At 39.4% G+C, this 21,126-nt stretch overlaps 2 protein-coding genes across 3 annotated transcripts; both read right to left on the reverse strand.

Moving 5' to 3' along the window:
• stap2a (signal transducing adaptor family member 2a) lies at positions 1-5,473 on the reverse strand. Its single transcript, XM_034703339.1, has 11 exons — positions 5,333-5,473; positions 4,458-4,529; positions 4,258-4,377; positions 4,117-4,173; positions 3,871-4,022; positions 3,650-3,781; positions 3,485-3,554; positions 2,923-3,025; positions 2,743-2,838; positions 2,522-2,650; positions 1-2,396 (listed from the first exon to the last, which is right to left on the reverse strand). The coding sequence occupies exons 1-11, from the start codon at positions 5,438-5,440 to the stop codon at positions 2,341-2,343; spliced, it is 1,095 nt and encodes a 364-aa protein (XP_034559230.1). The 5' UTR covers positions 5,441-5,473; the 3' UTR covers positions 1-2,340.
• Positions 5,474-5,820: 347 nt separating this feature from the next.
• On the reverse strand, positions 5,821-19,806 carry LOC117827169 (endophilin-A2-like). 2 transcript variants are annotated; one of them, XM_034703675.1, is made up of 9 exons: positions 19,304-19,572; positions 15,065-15,133; positions 14,666-14,882; positions 14,446-14,579; positions 14,131-14,289; positions 10,027-10,130; positions 9,502-9,635; positions 9,308-9,367; positions 5,821-8,588 (listed from the first exon to the last, which is right to left on the reverse strand). In XM_034703675.1, exons 1-9 carry the CDS (start codon positions 19,346-19,348, stop codon positions 8,404-8,406), a joined length of 1,107 nt encoding a protein of 368 aa, XP_034559566.1. In that variant the 5' UTR covers positions 19,349-19,572; the 3' UTR covers positions 5,821-8,403. The 2 variants fall into 2 exon arrangements, with proteins under 2 accessions (XP_034559566.1, XP_034559567.1); XM_034703676.1 differs by lacking the exon at positions 9,308-9,367 and having other exon boundaries at positions 19,304-19,806.
• Between the last annotated feature and the right edge of the window lie 1,320 nt (positions 19,807-21,126).

Consider the following 21,126-nt stretch of genomic DNA (forward strand, 5'->3'; position numbering starts at 1 on the left):
ACCCATGCAAAACCATTTAATGTCCCTGATATCTAACAAACACTGTTCTTTGTTTGTAATCAAGCACACGCTACCACACGACCTGTACAAACATAACAAAACTGTTCATTGTAAGAAGACATTTGATCAAAGATTGCCACAAGTACTCATATACTTTGCATGTGCAAAGACTGGCCAATTTACAGGGTGTAAAAAAAGCCACGTCGAAACATTGATTGATAATCAGATCTATGATGAATCAATAATTTTGTCATTAAAAGGTTGAGAGGTAGGGTTTGGTGTTATATTGTTATGAAGCCACAAGTCTTTGCCATGTTGTATGCAACATAAATGCCCTGTTCAAGGTGTTCTGTGTTTGTACTTGTCATAAAGTTTCTACCTCTTTAGTTGACCGCCATGCCACTAGAGGGCGCCCTTTCAATTTGATTTCAGTAGAATGATTTTGTTGAATAGAAACAGAAATCACCTGCAGCTTTCAGGCAAGTCTAATTATGGGTGAGCCATAGCAGCTTACAGTAGCACGTACACAGTTGCAGAGAATAAGAAACACTTACAAAATAAGCACCAACAGTACAGTCAAACGGTACAACTTCTTTGAATCAACAATACATTAATGGTTGCTTATTCATCACAGACAGCATGCCAGAGCAGCAGGTGGAGATTGTGCAGTTTACAGTTTCTGGCTAGTTCAACTGTTGTTATACACATTTCTTTTTTTCCCCCAGTCACAGTACATGAAATGATGTCAATGAAGAGGATTGCTGAGCCTAAACCTGATGAGGCTCATTTCAGGTTCAGAGCAGATAAAGTTTCTCAGGTGTCAGGTGTTGTTCTTGGCATCAGATATCAGGCTCAGTAGGTGGTGGTCAAGCATGTTTCAATGCTTCTCAGCTGCCAGTCATATTAATACAGTGTTTTTGTTGACTTTATTCTAAAGAAATATTAAAGGTGCAGTGTGTAGAATTGAGAGTATTTAGCCAAATCTGGTGGTCAGATTCTAGATTGAAGTGCTCCCTTGCTCACTCATCTCATTGGTAAAGTTCTAGTAGTGACAGTGGCCTTCAAGGACAACAAGCTTTTGTGATGCATGATGAGTACGATCCTTCATTTGTCAAGTTTTAACGATCGAAAACCTCTATCGACACAAAGACTGTTTTCGAAATGGCCTGCTACATACTACCTACTAATGTAGTAGACAGTAGGTACTGCCTACAACATACTGCATTTGAATTTAGTATGTAGTATGACTGTTCCTTTCGATCTGTGTTGCGGTGCGCTGGGACAGACGTCACTGAATTTCTGGTTTTGGAATGCGGAAGTAAACAACGGCCAAGCTGGAAGAGAAACTGCTTCTCTAGCATCACTTGTGATTTAAAAAGTTAGGAAGTGATTTATATGGAATTTAATCATTTTCACAGCATCTAAAAACTGAGATACCCCATCAAAAAAAGAAGAGAAAAGAAAAAGCGTAACGAGCACTGTGCATTGTGGGAAACAGTGCGTGAGGGAGACTGGTCCGATGCATACTGTGAAATTTTCCCGAATCAGAAGACCTCCAGGGAGTTTTGGCATACTGCAGAATTTGCTCTTGTTCGCATACTACTTACTGAATTTTGGCCAAATCAGTAGGTACTGCTAGTATAGTAGGCAGTTTCGAAAATAGCCAAATTCTTCACAATTCACAACCACTACTCTCTTCTTCTTGTCTTCTAACCAGTATATTACTAGTAAAGGCCACACAGAAAACGCGTATGGCCTGTACCAGTTTATCTGTGTTTCTATAAAAACATGGCTGCCTCCAAGTAAGGGGATTGTTCTGTAGTTTTAAAATGCTCATTCTAAGTTAAAAACAAAATATTTTTGTATTCAGTTGATTACAAAGTAATTTAGATTATATTATATTACATTTCTGCAGGTTGGTTCTGCTAAATGCCACCAAAAACTGCACACTGTACCTTTAATTTTTGTGGCACTCATTTTTCTTTTCCTAAGAGACAGTTTGTAAACACTGTAATGCATGAGGACAAAAGGCAAATGGATTGTTACTCCAACCAAGAGACAGGCAGCATTTTAAGAGGTTTTTCATGAACCTATCCAGTGTTTACCAGCCGGTCCTGCGATTAAAGAGCTCATCAAAGTCTGTTGAATCATCAAGTCCAAAAACCTTGTCTCAAGACCAGAAGGATGAAATCCAGAGCATTTTGCATCTCCCTTCAAGAAAGTGGTATTTATAGTCCTTTGTCTTCCACCTTGAAGGCACAGTATGAATACATAGCTGCGGTGAGAAGGTATTTGGCACTGAAGAGTGAAGATGTGGTGACAGGAGGATGATCCCTATGATCAGTCCTGACTGGCTCGTCTCTTCTCCAGCTTCATTTTGAGTTCTTCATTGAGTGCTGTGGAAAGATGCAAGAAACACACTTAGAAACCAGCACTGCAAATCTGAAAACATATATTTGACATGTAGCTGGTAATAAATTAGAATCTGCAGTCAAAGTTGAGCTCTGCCATGTCTACTCACTCTGTGCAAGAGGGGAAGGGGAGAGGATGAGGCGTCTCATGGGGTTGGTTGGCGAGGCTGGCACTGATGTAGTCAGGATTCGGCGGTCAGGGGCGGGGGACCTGGACAGTGGGCTGCTGCACCAACGATCTGCAGCAGAATACAGTAGTTATTATTATTATTATTATTATTATTGTCTGTGTAGGACTGTATACATATAGCTTATTATCACTGAGACAAGCCTTGTTTTGGAGGCAGGGCAGGAGCCTTTGGCAGAGGGCTGGTGGGAGCCGTATGGAGGATCTTCTCTCCATTCTCGTCATTGGCAGAAACGTACGCTAAAGACAAACAGATTTTCATTAAGTCTTATTGGTTTGTTATGATAAAGCTGCAGGAGGACAAATTAAAATCTTAAGTCTCACTGATATTCTCCTCATAAGGCTCCTCCAGTAAAAACGGCTGTAGAGTTCCTGCGGTCTTCTCTACTAGAGCGTCGATCACATCGTGAAGTGTAGCGCAGGGAATCTGGAGAAAAAAAAATGCTGGATCAACATGCAAAAAACTGCCGGTTCGTTGATAATGCTGTTAACATACAGTCCATAACATTGTTGACGCCAGCAGTCTCAAAGCATTACCCCTACTTGTTACTGTTGCCTTGTCATGCTTAGTTTCTTCATTATATATCATTTTGACTCTGCTGAGGTTCTGCCAAGTCACAAAAAATCCTGGCAGCACTTTTAGAATGGACAGGCTACGAATATATGTGAAAAGTAAAACAGTCTTTACTGCTGACTTCAGAAAGTGTGCAAAGACAAATTCTGTCTTTTTATATTATTAAATTCTGAACAGGGTGCAGCCTCTTAATGTGCCAGTGTTATATCAGTAAAACTTGGATTGACACAACCCTAACCTGAGCTGCTTTCAAAATAGAATCACAATTTCTCAAAATGTATAAGTCAAGTAAATGAAGACTTATGCACTTACAGGATTTTCTACATCAATAATATAACCGCCCTGGTCCCTCTGCGTCACACGGTAATGTCTGAACACTGACCTGGAGTGAAAGGAGAGATAAAAGGGTGTATGCAGTACGTAATGTCTGACTATCATTCTGTAGTTGTGGTGTACAGATGTTCAGCAGGTGTTTACCCGTTCAGGTCCTGACGTGTCGTGACAGCTAGCGAGCACCCATCTCTGCCTGGACGGAGCAGCATGTTTCCACAGTCTGGATGTCTCTCTAAGAGGACTTCAGCTTCTGTCCGAGACACTGGCCGAAAACACCTGCAGTCATACAAACAAACGTTATTTGTGACGATATTGTTATGCACACACTCTCACTGGAGGTTCTACAGGTACAGGAGAAAACTCACGGGGGAATTTCTCCCACTAAAGGCACAGAGAGGGGCGAGGGAGGAGCACGTGTTGGGGTGCGAGTTCTCCGTCTGGATCTTTCTTTGTCCACCACTTCCTTCAGCATTTGAAACTGGCCAGGCAGCAACGTGAGACAGGAGGGGACGTTCAGCTGTGATAGCACAAAAAGGAGAATATTGATAAGTCGACGCAAGAGCGAGTAAATGTAATAGAGATAATAGATGTGTGCAAAATGGAATACTTACGTCTATGACAGAGTACAGGAAACCTTTCCAAAGCTCTCTTGATTCCAAGTTAGGTGCCTGGGAAACACAAGAGCACTTTCACACCCCCATAAAAGGCTTGTATTTTAATGCACATGCATGTATGTGACAAATGGCATTTACTGTAAGCTTGGTCTCTCCATCCTTCATGCGCAGGATGAGTCTGGCTGCCTCCAGGTTCCTGTCTCGGCTGCAGTCGTCTCTCAGCGACACAAACCCACCGAGGTCCAGCTTCTCCACATACTTTAACACACACAACATAACTATATAGAAACTACAATGCACTAAAATATATAAATGTATATGTACAGTCTAAAACTTACATGAGCATCCTTGGCATTGTTGAAGAAATACAGAGAATTGCCGCACAGACAGGTCCACAGTCGCTTGGATGCCTGTCACACAGAGGAATAAGAAGACATGCAAATCAAGGGCTTTTACCCATGTGTGTAATGGATACTTCCTGTCCCAAGAGATGGAACCTCAGCTGCTGTCAATCTGTGGACATAGATCAGGGCAATTCCCTGCACCTGAGCCAGGCTCACATTACGTGTCTATAATGCATTAAAATGAGACTAATGAGAGAGGGTGGGTCCAGGGGGGAGGGTATACTATTCTATTACCTTATTTTTGTTTACTAAAATAAAAAGCACATTCAATGGAATTTTAAGTGGCATTGGCAGATTCACTTTATGTAACTTTGTATTTGAGATACAAATAGAAATGCAATCCAGGGACCAGGTCTGACAAAATATGACAACATGACTGTTAATATCTGAATAGGCAAAGAATTCAGCAATTTTCCTACATTTATTCTGCAGCAGAAAAATGTAATCAATGCATCGTTATTAATACAACAGATATAGCCACAACCGGTTCAGGTGATTTGATTTGACGTGCATGGTTTGACAGCAGTCGCGTTTCACACGTCGTAATTGTTGCATGCTCTCCCTGTCAGATTCTTGCAGAATCAAACTTTAAAGCACAAAAAAAATCTGTGATTTGCTATAAAGAAATCCCCAACAGCCCCAGGATTAAAGCTCGCCTCGCCCATTCTGCACAATAAGGAAGTTGACAGCTCATTGGTAATGGGGGATCAGCCGGTGTGGAGCATACTCTCTATGACACACTGACCACCGCTTTCCACAGCATACAACAGGAAACAACATGGCACTTGATCAACACCGGGCTAACCTACCTTTTCCTTCGGTCCTCGCTTCTCCAGGTAGCCTTCGTAGTAGCAAGGCGGGAGCTGCGCCCGGGGTCCCCCCGGCCCGGAGCGCTGCCTGACGGGTGCAGCCGCCATGAGTGTCGCTGGCTGGGCACCGACCGAGGACAAAGGGGGCGCAGAGTAATTCGGGGAGTGACACGCCTTCCCCGATGAGATAGTGCTGTGGCAGGATCCCAACAGCTGGCTGCTGGAGCCTGCTGTGTCTGGGGATCATGCAGATGGGTGGCAGTGCAGATTTAACATTTGATGGTTGGGGGATAAACATCCAGCACATAGAGATTTTTATTGACAGAACAAAATGTTAAATGGTAGATTTGGCAAAGATTCAGGTGAGCTGCATATCAAAGAGCTGTTTCTACACCTCTATATTTTGTGGCTCAATACTAAAACTTCATCCTATAAAATGTTCCTAATAAATCAGTTTCAGGGTTATGATTTAAAAGAGACACTAGGAGTCAAATTACGAAATATTTATTTGAAGAACAGCATCCAATTCCCTTTACACGGTAATAAAAAATATACAATATACTTAATACAAAGAAGAGTACATTTAGTGTAGAGGTAATCTATATATCCTAGTGATAATCCAGGATAATCCCACTTTTGGTCTGACCAACATATCACAGTTGCAAAAATATAGCATTGCTTAAGACACGAGAGGCTGTAATGAAGACACATGCAAAGCAAGTTACATTTTAACACAGACAATTTCATTAACATTAGGAATAATAAAATAAAGCTTTAAATTCTGATAATACTTCATTCATCAATATTGCAAAGTGGAGCCACTAGAAGGTGTACAAACAAAACGAGCCATCACAGAATGGAGTGCTGCTTTCAATGTCAGCCACAGCATTCAGACATCTATTCCACTGTGACAGCAGCACACAAAAATGTATCTTCGTTCTTTGTTTCACGCATTATTCATCGTCAATAACATACAGGCCACATAATAGCTCAACCTCAAACCCTACCCCCTCATCCTCCTTTCCCCTATCAAACTCTGTGCTTTTGGATTTGGTGTAATGAGGCATGTCAACGCACACCTGAACCACACCGTTATTACTCAGCACAGCTTCTGGCCATACACACAACATGAATAACATAGCAGGCATGCAAATATATCATTCAAGGGGCCCATACTATGACAACAATGAGGAGATTATTTCAGAGATGGACCAGGAGGCTGAGCTCCAGAGGCACCATGGGATTGGGATGGGGAGGATAATGAGAGAGGGGGCAGGGGTACAGGGGCAGGTGGTGAATAAAGACCAGTGGGGGGGAGGGAGGGTATAATCCACTGCTGTGTGCCCTTCCCAGCTGAAAAGACCTGTCTGTTCCGCTACGCGTTAAACCAGAGATGGGAGAGATGAGTGGGGCAGGGGGAGGTCCAACAAGGGGATCATGACAAGGGGAGAAAGTTGGCATTTTAGTGAACAGCACAAACATTCTCAGTCCACAGTCACCTTGTAATGGGCTTAATTGAAACTGAATCCACCTATTGTGTGCAGGCCTTCCTCATTATAAGTAAAATCTGTACACAATAGTTTGAAAATTGCATTTTCTGTCATATGTGGTCCACAGTTTCATCCTGAAAACTGAGACAGGTACAAAAACAGCCAAAGCACATCAGAGTAATTTCCATGCTCCAAATAAGAGGTTAGAGTAGAAAAGCCAAGCTTACCCCAGCACTGTGTGGAAAACAAATCACAGACTTCAAAGTCGATAACAAACAGTTGAGCACAAGCCCAAAAAGAATAGTGAATGACACCGCCAGCAGTATCGATAGAGACTGAGAAAACAGAGGAACTGTAGGATGTCTGCATATGGTTTTGTTGTGCTGGAAAATATTAGAGGAGGGGCTGAAACATGTTACATTGTTGAGTTTTGAGCAAAATGGGAACAAAGTCTGCTGTGCTTCCTTAAAATATGCATTAAATAAAAGGGAAATAATATTTTTTGCATTTACCACCATTGAATAAGCAGATTAACTTTGAACTTTAGCGGTGTAATCTTTGTTTCAGCCTCAGGGAACAGTGTAGTGAAAGAAGGAGCGATGTGTAAAATAAATGTGCATACTTGAGTTGGAGGCAGACTATAATAGTGATCTTTCCGGACGCCCATCCATATACACTATAAAACAACTTTTCTGTCATCAAGAAACTAAGCTAAGGTTTGTAAAACAGCCCTGGTTGTTTTGAACAGAACAAGTGTATGTTTAAAAAAGCACACCATACAGCGGTCTGTTGATATTACTTGCTGTCGTACTCTTGCTGTTTTTATATATCTTAAACATCAAGTTGAAAACAAAAGACAAGACCCCTAGTCTGGATTCATTAAGGGGTAATAGAGACCAGTACCCACCTTGAAGTCAAGTGGCTATGACTGATCTCTGGTGCCACTAGAGGGCAGTGGAGGACAATCAAAAACATTGAAAAAAGGCAGTTAGTCCTCCATGTTGACTCTAGCTGACTACAATGACAACAAGACACAAGCCTGAGCACACAAGTGAAAACTGGGAGTGTAGAAAACACTGCATGTAAATGCATGTGTGTAGTACCAATATGAAGCACTTCGATTCAAAAAACATCATCTTGTGTACACAATATAAAAGGCTAAGAGGATAAGGATAAAGCATTTGCACTTCTTAGTGTTAATGGATACTTCTGGACATGTTATTACTAATGTCATTCTCTCTTGATCTTTCTTCATCTGTCCCCATGATGGAGATGTAGTGTACAAAGTGCACAGGTGCATAAAGAATGAATGTCAAGAGTCATGTTATTGAAAATGCACCTTAACATTTAGCTGCTGTTTCTGATCAAACCGCACTTACAGCCTATAAAAAGTCCAATCATGCTTGATGTACTCTAACAGAATTTAAAAACTTTGCTTTACAGGTAGATTCTAAAATTAGGTCCCTATATGGAGATGTTTACCCCTTAACAAAAATAAAGAAAAGATATCTTTGGATTATTAATAATGCTTTGTCATTCCCCCCTTCATCCTGCTGTCCCCTTCTTGCCTGGCTGTTTTTATTAGGGCAGAGGCACCACAACTTCCACGTAGTTGTTTGGGAAGTATCCAGATTTGCCACGAATGCTTCCCTCGAACCAGTTCTCATCGATCCGGCTGACCAAGGTGATGATGTCGCCCTCATTGAAGCCAAGCTCACCCTCGTTCTCGGGATCAAAGTCGTACAGGGCTTTGCAGCACGGCTCAGCTGTACAAAGAGACACAGAGAGGGATGCAAGATTAAAGAAAGAAAACCTTTCATGACAGTTTCCCTTCAAGAAGATAAGGTAAATCGCCAGAAAAAAAATATCATTAGTGGTGACACCAGAACGTTTTGGAACAGGTCTCTGGAACAGATAACGAATCAAACTGTTAAAAAAAAGGACATGGTAAAGGTTAGTGGAATTCTTCTGAACCTCAAGATCAAAAACCATTCTTCTGACATGAAACAAAGAATATGAATAATATTAGAGTCAACCTCTGATCATATCTGTATGTTAATGATGTGGCATGTTGTGATTTCTCTTGAGCTTCAGAAGCTTCAGTTGATGAAAAGACTGTCAGATAAATAGAATTCAGCAGAGTAGCTTTTGATTTTTGGACCAAATGTAAGCTAAAGTTGAAAACCTTGATCAATTTAGCATGGTCAATGAGAATTGAAAACAAAGATGAAGCATGATTTGCTGATTCTACATATCTGCAGCCTTTAGTCAGACAGTCAGTTTTTACACTCTGACAAAGCCAGTCTTGTTTTGAGCTCTGACAGAGTGGGCACAGTTGAACCAACAAACACCATCCAGTAAGGTTAGTCAGATACTTAACCATCAGGGAGACATGCACACACCTCTGTCAGACAGAGGATGTGAACTCAGTGAAACACTCTTGTATTGTAGTAAGTGACGTGTTAACTTCATCCCTCTAACTCACGCGCTCTGTTCTTGATGGAGGTTCTTTGGAAGGATGGACCAGGAAATTGTGCTTGGGCTGCTTTTGGTCGCAAAAGGAAAGAAGCATCGTGCTTAAAAATGAGATTGGCTCACACATAGCCTTTCTTGGGAGTAGGCCTTTGAAAGACACAGACACTCACACAGCTGTGTAACTATAAATAAAAGGAAGCATACCTGAAGAGTAAGCTGGAGGGCTTGTTGCAGCTGGGGAGTATCCTCCGTTAGATTGTTCCACCTCTCCATAGTCATAGACTGGTCTTGGCTTGGGTGTGAATTGGCGCTTTGGCCGAGCCTGCGCATCACTCACCCTGTGACCAATCAGAATTTTAAAAATAAACATCATATCTATGAGCTGCCAAGTAGAAGATGCATGATTCCAGATACAGCCAGGGAAAACTTAAAGGTGTAAATACTTGTTTTGTAGGCTATAATCAACTTACAAGTAACATGTCAGAATAAACTGAATAAACTGACATTTTCTGTGCTTACAAACCAAATCTATCCGTCTTAATCTGTGTTGTTTAGTAAAAAAAGAAGAGATTTGTGCTTAGTATCAGACGCTCCTCGACATTCATCATTTTCAGTCAGATGGGTAAGAGGAAATATGGGCCTGCTGAATCATTCCTCGTCATAAGCCAGAGAGCACAGCCTCAATACTCAAAAGGAAAGCAATCTTCCACGAACAGTCATGGCACTGACCTTACTCTCAGTTTGTCTGAAAGATCTTGTAGGACCTCAGAGGCCTGTTGGTGGTAATGCAGCAGGGACTCCACTAAAGAAGACAGCTGACTCACCTGCTCCACCTACAAGTACATCAAACAAATATTTTAGAATGCAATGACACCGTTCAAAGTATTCTTCACAGGTTCACCGTCTGCATTCCTCCCATTTGTTTAAAGTGTGTCAGTGCTGCTGATTACATTGACTTCAGTCTAACAGGTCTAAACATCTCATGATGGCAGGTATGAGAACGGGAAACACACAAAAAAACAAAACAGGTTTGACAAGCTCACACTTATGACAATCACTGTGGAAAAAAACAAGACTTCAGCTCACACATTCTGTTCTTAACAGACGGAGTATCTTGCCAATTGACAAGAATTTTACTTTTTTTGTGGCAACCATTTTTCAGCAAGCTCTTATACAGTTTATCTAAGGCAAGAATTGTTCTCATTTCTCCCCTGTATTTAGTAAGACCACATATAACAGCAGTTATTTAATAATAATAATAATTGTTTTTACTATTATTATTATTACTATTATTATTATTATTATTATTATCATTATTATTATCATAATTATTATTATCATTACTATAATCATTATTATTATTATTATTATCTTGCTTGTTAGAACACTTGTTAAAACCAAGTTACATAGTGCTCATGTCAATGTAACCCTTTGATGAAACCCATTTGCATTAGACATAAAAACTATCATAACTGCATATGATTGCATTAAATATCTTCTCTGACATTGTACTGAAAATAAAAATTAGTTGACCTGCATCCCACTGCTCTGGCACAAAAGAGACGCCTTTGCAGCTCCAACTAAATCATTTTTGGCTCACCAGAGAAAGCTCGGCAGCATTTGTGAACTCTACTGATCTATCAACCGCTTGATAAACCGATTCCTTCTGGCACAGATGTGTATTCCTTGCAGCCTAATAGGAATGATTATGTTGTACATGTAAATGTTTTCCAACTTGAAATATGCTGACATCATTTTGCTTACTGTGCAAGCAACAGGGTTTGCTGGAAAAAAGGAGCCTACCAGATAAACTGGTTATTTAAAAAAAGCACTGCAGTTGTGACAACTTTAGGAGTGCTTTTGGAAGAAGCTTTGTTCATGGTAACAAAAACATGAGCATTCTGAATTAACAGTACATTTAGTCTCTTTAAGAATACGGCTCAATGTGTTCTCTGATGTTCTTTTTATACTTTGCCTTGTAGAGGAACAAGGACAGTCCTGGAAAATGGCACAAATCTACAATTCCAACAGTTTATGTGATAACACAGTTAAAGATGAATTTAAGAATTTTTAAAATCGTTGAAAATTAGGGATGCACCAGTGTATCAGTAGAACATCAGTATAAGACAATATTTGCACTATTGACAAACAATAACCATCTGCAACTAATATGCTATGAAGAAATGTTTAACTGTTGTGTTGCATCAATTTAATGCTGGAACACTAGTAAACTTAGCTGCTGACATGTTTTATAAATGGGCCATTCATTTTATATACATTTTCTGTTTGCTGTGTTCAACCAACAACCAAAAAAACAGTAATTACTTTACAATCAAATAAATTATTTAGGATATATGCACTGAATAAAAAAACTTCAGAAAAAGTCCTGACTGGCTTATATCCTTCAACATTATTTATCATGATGTGTCTATCACACATTTTTTGAAATTGTTTAAACAGCAGACTCGATAAGATCAGACATTCTCTGCGCGGATCCACAAATCAATTTTTTAAAGTATGGCGGCCTTTCTTTGACTTAGTAAAAACCCTGCAGTTCAAAGACACACCTAAATGAAGCTGGTTGTAGATTTTTTTTTTTTTTTTTTCCTTCTTCATAGACTGTTTCTTTATTTGATCCTTTGAGGCTTTCAGTCCCTTCGAGAGCATGACACATATATTCAATGAAGATCATGTTCTGTTGTTCTTGTTGTAGGTTTTCATATGTGGTGTTTTTTTTTTAATTTTACTTGTCAATGTGTTCTTGGTAATTTAATTCCTATTACTATTATTGTTTATCTATTTATTCATTTATTTCTTTTATTATTTTCATGTGTATGTATGTGCATGTATGTGCATGTATGTATGTATATGTATGTGAATACATGTATGGATATATATTTGTATTTTTATACTTATTGCTCTTTCACTTTTTCCATTTATTTATTTATTGATATTAACTTATTTATCGTATTATAGTTTCACTATTCTTTATTTTCCTGCTTAAGTATTTATCACACCCAACAGCACTGCCACACTCGTTCACACCCTGGTCACTTCACGCATTGATTACTGTAATTCCCTCCTCTTTGGTCTCCCTCTCAAATCCATCCATAAACTCCAACTGGTCCAGAACTCTGTTGGGCGTATTATCACCCGAACTCCGTCCATCAATCACATCACTCCCGTCCTTCAGCAGCTTCACTGGTTACCGGTCAAGACCAGCATCGATTACAAGATTCTGCTCCTCACCTTTAAGGCCCTCCATAACCTCGCTCCTCCATACCTCTCTGAACTTCTCCACATCAACCCACCCAGCCGCACTCTCAGGTCTTCTTCTTCCATTCACCTCACTACACCACCCGCCCGTTTAACCACCATGGGGTCCAGAGCCTTCAGCCGGTCTGCCCCCCGCCTCTGGAACTCCCTCCCACCAGACATCCGAAACATTGACTCTCTTTCCATTTTCAAATCACATCTCAAACACATCTTTTTAAACTGTCATATTCACTCTGATTACACCTCTTCACTGCACTGTATTTGATCATGTTCATTTTGTTTGTATTTTAATTGCACTGTATCATGCCTTGTTGATTTTATCAGCTTAATTTTTATGTTGTTTTTTTAAACTATTACTTATTACTTATTATTATTATCAATCTTTTATTTTAGATTATTATCACATATTATTATTGGCTTGTTTTTTCTTAAACAAAAACATCACTTATTTGAATTGTTTACATTGATCTTTTGTTTGTAATGTGTACAAATTTAAATAAAAAGATCTTTGAATTTGCCACCGGGCTTTAAGAGGCTATTTCTTAATCATGCACAGCTGCAAGCCATAAGATATTTTAACAAGTGAGGCATACTACCAGTGGACCGCCACAAGGTTGTTATGGATGTGAAAAGCTATAAAATGTCAAAACTATGTTTACTTGTAGGCTGTTCTCCTGTTTATTTCTGTGAAGTTGGGCTTTTTGATATGGGGCTCCTAAGTGAGGTACATAATGCAAGATAATCGAGCCAATTTTGGGCCTGATTCCCCCCTTTGAACAAAAGTCAGCAAAGGCTTTGTTTTCTGACGGTTATAAAGGTTATCAGATTTTCCTGTGGTGTAAGGTGTTCAAGGAATGATTTAACGCCTCCCATCTGCTAGGAAGAAGATTGAGGCTCCGCCGATTTGCAATTGTAAATATCAATCATGCATTCTGTGTTGTCACAAGCAACACAACGATAGCAAATCCGGAAGTAAGCTGACTGAAAAAGGAAGTAACACAAACACAGCAACAGTAACAATAGCATGAAGTTCAAACAATGGAGGATCAACTTGCTGTTTATCATCATTTATACAACTTATCGTTGATACAACTTATCGTTTCTATGTCTAAAATATACCACAATTGACCTCACAGGGAGAGGACTTAAACAGAAGTTGATATCGCAATGGATGTACCAGGTAGCAACACTTAGCTTTACAACTTTTCAGTTGTTTACCATGTTAATTGACTCTAAAGTCACATTTGACCTCATTGTTGCGTGCACTCCGCACACTGTAGGAAGAAAACTGTCATTATTTGTCGTCATGTGTGGGGGCTCAAACATTGGCTAAGATTCTAAAAATCTTTAAGTGTGTGCCTCACTTTTGGCAATTCAACCACTTTTTGAGCCAATCTCGAGTGGCCAACTAAGGAACTGCAGTTTTTGGCACAAGATGGGTACATTTTTCAGCCCTGGAGGTAGTTGCTTGCACTCAACACACTTTAAAGCAGAGGACTGACCAGGGTTGCCGTCTGCGATGCAAAACAAAGTAGGTTAAGTGTACAGCCTACTCACATCTGTTTCCAGCAGGTTGTGCATGGAGCATTCAGCCGCCTCTTTGGACTCGTGGAACTTCTCCAGGGCCTGCCTGAGCTCTTCATCTGGGATTTTGCCTTGGCGTTTCTTTTTATAATCGTAGTCCAGACGGCGTCCCTCCAGCTTCTTGAGGTGGTGCTGTTGGGAAATGTGCATAGTCAAAAATAGGCATCGGGATCAACTCTGATATATTATGCTATCACACGTATTTAGCTGGTAAGCTGAAGAACAGCAGATGAAATTAGTCACAGCCTTGCCTGTACGTGCAAAAGCACACTATCTCTTTGATTTTACCTGAATGTCCTTCACATCTTTCTCAGCGACTGCCTGCAGTGGGTCGATAAAGTTCTGCTTCACATCAATATCTAAGGAGTCCTTGACCTCTGCCAACCTCTTCATTGACTCCCCAATGTCTACTAAAGCTCCACCTGCAAACACACAAAGAAAATAGCATGAGGCATGTTTATAGTACTTTTTATATACCATCCTTTATATCTTCTGGAAACTGCCTTACCAAAGTTAGTATCCTTGCCCATATCCCATCCATACTTGGTCATGCACTCCCCCAGGAGGCCCTCAGGCTGAGGGTAGCCTGGACTATTCACCTGCCCGCGGATTTTGGAAACTGTGTTGAGCATGGAAAGCTTAGCTCTCGTGGCTGGGTTTGGCTGGAGGTACTCTGATGTTTTATTAATTACTTCCACCACTGCTCTGCTGGTCACATCTGCTTTCTGGTGGGAACAGAGAAAGAGAGACAATAATTACCAGTACTACCTGTAAGCAAGTGCTGGGTTGTTTGTCTCCTGAGATAATTACATGACTAAAGGAAACTTTGCTGTTATCACTTCTCTTTTAGAAAGAGAATAACATACTATTTTCTGAGTTATTTTTTTCTGTTCTGTAATAAGTTTACCCTCTCGAGGTCTTTGAAGTCGTCATCCAGTTTGGTTCCCTCTGCACCGCCAACCTTCTCACTGACCATCTATAAACACAGATAAATCAGAGCACATTCACTGGTCTCTCCTTAGTGATTACTGACATGATTACACATGTTTTTGTTGGAAATGTACCCAAACAATCAACACATACTCATAAGACAAAGTAAGATTGACCTTCACATTGATTATTATTGTGTATAGATAATGGGAATATATTGCTTCACTTTTCAGTCATGCACTTCTACTGTAGAAGGAAGTGAACTACAGGACATATTTTCTGAATCTGCATGTTCACCGTGATTCAGCAGGATGTTGTCAAAGGCGCTTAAACCTGAACTCCAAAACAACCCTGTTTATCTCTTTTAAATGTGAATGGACATGAAACATCTTCCACTGTTTTCTTTTATCCCTGGACAAATTTGAGATATGTCCTAGTTTACCACATAGACTGTATAAAATATGGACGTAGTATCCGTGACGTCCCCCATCTGTTCCTGAGCGCTGTTTTGAAGCCAATCGACGGCGGGAGCCATATTGGAAATGCGGAACTCAACCAGGCAGAGTGTGACGTAAAGAGGCGGGTTTTGAGCCTCCTAGCCAACAGCTATGTGTTCCCGTCCGGGAGTCAAGTCAGTCATGTCCTATTTGGGCAAAAACTCGTAATCTTAATATCTTCTGAACCGTCGCGTTAAAAAAAATTCACCCCCCGTACAGTGTGTGCCGATAGTTAAATTAGCTACGTAGAGCCAAACCATTTTTTGAACCAGGCAGTACACACGTTTATTAATGCTGCAAAGATCGTCTTTTTTGAATTGGTGTGTATGTGGTTTCTGGTGTTTCTGCAGCCAGCCTCAAGCGGATTCTCAATGAATTGCAGTTTATAACACTTCCGCATGGGCTTCATAGTTTGAGACCAGAGGTTGCTGCTTGGTTTTCCATCACAGGAGAAAACTCCTCAACTCTTCAATGGGAGGGAATTCTGAAAACATTTACTGTCCTCTGTACTGAGAGCTTTTGTTCCATAAAGACTTGCTCTGAAGGTTTCCCTTGTTTCTGTCAGGTCAGCAGCACACACACTGCAGTTTCCTACTCCAGAGTCATATCCATGGATACTTTTACTAAACACACATGATAACTCCGACTTTCTCTCCCTCAAGTATCCATACCCTCATTCACATATTGCACATACGTTTTTCAAGGCCTCTTTTGGAGTAACAAACTCCTGCGCAGTTGGCTGGCAGGCTGAACAGAGACTCATTGTGTGTGTGTGTGTGTATGTGTGTGTGTGTGTGTGTGTGTGTGTGTGTGTGTGTTTCTCATTTGGTTCAACTCAATGCAGCTGTCATATCCACTCCACACATGAAACTGCAATCCTCCATCTTGTACAATGCTAAGGCATATAATTAGGTAATATTAAAGATGGTATTTTAACCCAAGTAAATATATCTTCCAGATGTTGTTGCAGTTTTATGAAATCATAACACAAACACATTATCAATGCCCCATCTACCTTAATAACTGTGAACACAAGACCTTTGTCCTCTGTGACTAGAATAGGATGTAATAGGAAATTTATCTGGAGGACAGACACCTAATAATAACACCAAAGTGTCAAAACGAATAGTGTGTTGACTGAGTGCACAGTGTTTGCTCAACCTAGCTTATTATGACTCTGTTTATTCATTTAATCAAGTATATTTTTATGGCGTTCTGGACCTTGTTAGGTAACTTAGATAACTGGCTTACTGACTCCACCCTGTTCCGTCTTCTCAGAGCCTGACTGGCAACATAAACCATTTGTTAGCCAGGCGTGTTCTCTCATAAGGCCGGATGGTCAGTTTATGACCTTTATGTTCACATGCTGTATGTAGTTTTTTGCAGTGGTGACACCATTTGTGATTTGTTACAATGGTGTCAACTTAATGAATAAAGCTGCTGCTACTGCATTACTTAAGAACCAAAAGCTGGTTTGTTCAGAGTATTCACATAATTAGGATTCCAAGGCACACCCACTGAGCTAGGAGCCGTCATTAGCACAACACATTGTGTTAGGCCGATATGAAAGTGTGTGAAATGCAGGTGTCCCCAATCTTTGTTTCTGTTTCCATGTCTTCATAAGGTCCACACTTAGGGTTTGAGTTCAACACTAAACTGCATCAAAGGCCAGATCCATACTTTGGTTCTCAGAGTAAAGAGTGCTTCTTGAAAATTTGAAAGGAGGAGACTCAATAAATGCAATGGGCTGTGATATTGATTCAAAGATTACTGTGTGTGTGTGTAATTATTTGAATGACATGGGATCAAGTCACTCTATTTGCTCAAATATTTGATTTGCTTTCTTAGCTCCGGGATCCATCTGGTGTCAGCGAGAACTTGTGATATCTTATCTCTATAAGTCTAATAATAGATGTTGTCATAAATTCAACAATAAAAGTCAAAGTGAGTAAGCAACACAATGATATGACTTACATAACATGCCATATGTATGTCATCACACAACTAGAAAGGTGGAAATGCTTTGTTTGATTCGATAAATGTGAGAATTGAGAAGCTTTCTGTATATGACGGCTCCTTTACAGACTCACTTAAATAGAAACTTTAGGTATCTAAACTTTACTGGAGTAATTATTTTTCAGCCGACTTCTTACTTCTATTCCTTACATTTTCACACAATTATCTGTACTTTCTGCTCCTTACATTTTAAAAACAGACTCATTACTCCTGTTTCACTTCGGCTTGTTTTCATTCCGGCTTAATGTACGTTTACATTCCAATAAAGACTGTTGATAACATGCATGTGAAGTTTGACTTCTTGCACCATTACAATACTTATAGGCAACGAGTCATCATATCTTCTGCTCCATGAAACACGTTAATGCTCAGTAGTACACATATATGGTTCTTTAATGTTTTTGCATTGTACTAAAATGCGTTCATTTTCAATGGGAATGAACGCGGCTGAAACAGGTGCAACCCAAATATTTCAACATATTAATATAACATTGTAGTCATCATGACCTTTAGAAACATGTTTTTCTGGGAGGTGGGGTTGTGCACTATAGGCCCCTGTGGCGCAGCCTAAGCTTTTGTCCTTAATGGAATTTTGTTCCCCCTCACATTACTTTTACTTTTAATAATAATAATAACAATGAATTTTATTTATCACACACTTTACATTTGGAGCAAATCTCAAAGTGCTACAGGGCATCATAAAAGGGCAGTAAGAATAAAAACAGGGTTAAAAACAAACAGTAAAATGCAGACACTTGTTAAAAGCTGGTCAGATAAAAACTATGGATAAAAACTAGGGAAAAGCCCTCTGAAATAAGAGCATTTTTAGTCCCTTTTATACTTAAAGTAGTTTTTAAACCAGTACTTTTACACTTTTACTTGAGTAAAAACCTCGAGTTGATACTTCAACTTCTACAGAAGTCTTTTTAAACCCTAGTATCTATACTTCTACTTAAGTAATGAATACTTTTGACACCTCTGCTCCTTTATGTATCGCTCTAACACGTGTTGTACAGTATCACCAAAACACATTGCTCAATATGTAAGGAGCCCTTATTTAGTCGAGTATGTTAGAGGTAACAGAACAACATGGACACCAGTATTGCTCAAACCAGTTTACATACCAAACTGGAAGAAAAAAAAACGACAATACCAAACAACACCCTATCTAGAAATAGTATCTCAAAGCCTCACGGTCAGTCTACTTTCCCACATATAGGTGTTGAAATTGCCCTTTAATGTTAAATTAGGGTAAATTCAGGCACACCACTTTCGTTGCGAGATAAACAAAAACTTGGCTGGAAGTTTAACGACTAGCATACCGACGACTTTCTCAGTAAACCCAAATAAAAGTAAGTATTCCACTGCATGAAATCAGAACAAATACAAACAATCAAAGTAAAATGTGATAAAGGAAATTAAACTTGCTTTGCCTTTAGATTAGAGTAAGCTAGTTTGACATTACAGGCTAACGCTGACTTAGTGAGCTACATTTGACAGATGTTGAAGAGTTGATTAACAATCGAGCTAAGTGGTTCTTTATCCCACATGATGAAGAGTTAAATAGAGTAAAGCTTAAAGGTGTAACCTAAAGGTTTCTCACACCTGAAGTTAATGCAAACTCTCAGTAAAATAGCGACCATAGTGTTAGCTCGAGAGGCTAGCTAAGCTAAGGGTTGGTGTTTTTAGAGTCGCTCGTTTACCTGACTCGCTTTGTAAAACTGCTTCTTGAATCCTGCGACCGACATGTTGAACCGTCAGTGTTGCCACCTGGACCACGACGAGGAAAATGTGTGTTTTTTTTCTTCACAGGTTGAGTTTGGGATCTGGAGCAGAAGAAGACAGCAAGCCGAGGAGCAACACGTCTTCAAACTTTGCACCGTAGATGTGAAACTTGCTAGGCAACCACAATTTCCTGGCTCCAACTTCATGAGGGAGGAGGAGGAGGAACCATCCCGGTGGATAAAGTGGGTCAAACTCACACACACACACACACACACACTCGCATTTACACTCAGTTCATGCATCCAAACATCTTTCTTTCTCTGCAAAATATAAATATGGGTAAATAGCAAGCTTAAAGTTGTCTCATTGCTGCTGCAGTGTTAATTGATGCTTTTTCCAACTTCAGGTGTAAAGCCCTGCAAACCACTAGCCAAATGCCATTTAGGCAGCGGTAGACAAAATACACAGCTTCATTACTTAAGTCAAAGTATAGATACCACAGGTCAATTATTACTCCAATACAAGTGAAAGTTGTTCAGTCAGATTATTGCTTGAGTTAAAGTACTGGAGTACTTGCTTTTAAAAATACTTAAGTATTCAAAGTACTTCTTAAAATATCTCAAAATGTTGTATTTTTACCAAGCATTAGTGCAGTCAAGAATACAAAGGAGTACATTCAGTTACATTATGTTTATTTTGAAAACTTTACTTGAAATCTAAAAATTATACCATGGAGTAAAAACAGAAACTAAGTTACTCCAAGCACAGACAACTTAGTTTGAAATGTTCATCTGGAATGTAATAAATGTTACGTAGCTCAACACGCTTTCTCAGGTTGGACAGTACATTTGTGTATATTTGTGCAGAGTGAGAAACAGGGAGAACATTTCAAATGATACGTATCATTCTTCATTTCAAAAACCTCTAACACGGGCTGAAGATATGGACATGGGTGCTCAGGTGGAGAATTATAGCCATCATTACCACCTCTAAATGAACTGCCTGATCTGAGTGAAATGTTTTCTGTGTTTGCTCCACATTCAACCGTGGAGACGCATAATATACAGGTATGACTAAACCCCTGAGACAAACAGAACTACACAAACACATTTTACTGTCTTAGGGATCAGATTTCAGAAAAGAGAAGGAACTTCATGAACTGACTTCAAAGCAAAAGTAGTGAGTAACTAGAGCATTGATAGAAATGTAGTGGAGTAAGAAGTACAATAATTGTCTTCTGAATGTAGTGCAGTAAAAGTAACAAGTATCCCAAAAAATAATACTCAAGTAAATTACAGATACTCAAAAAAATTAACTTAAGTACAGTACTCAAGTAAATTTACTCTGTTACTGTCCACCACTGTAGCTAGTTTAAAGTTATGGGGCGTGGTTTGTAAAGTTGTGCACACTGAAAATAACAGCAACGATTCTCCACATTTAGCTCCAAAACGTCATAACAATGTAGAGTGAACTTTTAAAAGTCACTTTTTTTTTATCACATTTAGAGGAATATTTGTGATCTTCTTCACATTTAATTTTGTTGTGAAAAATATATGAAGTTAAAATTTTGTTAAATCCAAATGCTAAATATAAACCTAAATGTTAAATGTAAATCTAAATGATCCACGATAAATTTAAATGTTAAATCTAAATCTAAATGTTCAACGATAAATATAAATATTAAATATAAATATACAATGAAGAGCAAAAGTCTACACACCCCTGTTAAAATGCCAGGTTTTGTGATTTAAAAAAAGATAAATCATGACAGAACTTTTTCCACCTTTAATGTGACCTATAA

Source organism: Notolabrus celidotus, chromosome 15, assembly GCF_009762535.1.
Source record: "Notolabrus celidotus isolate fNotCel1 chromosome 15, fNotCel1.pri, whole genome shotgun sequence".
Classification (NCBI taxonomy): domain Eukaryota; kingdom Metazoa; phylum Chordata; class Actinopteri; order Labriformes; family Labridae; genus Notolabrus; species Notolabrus celidotus.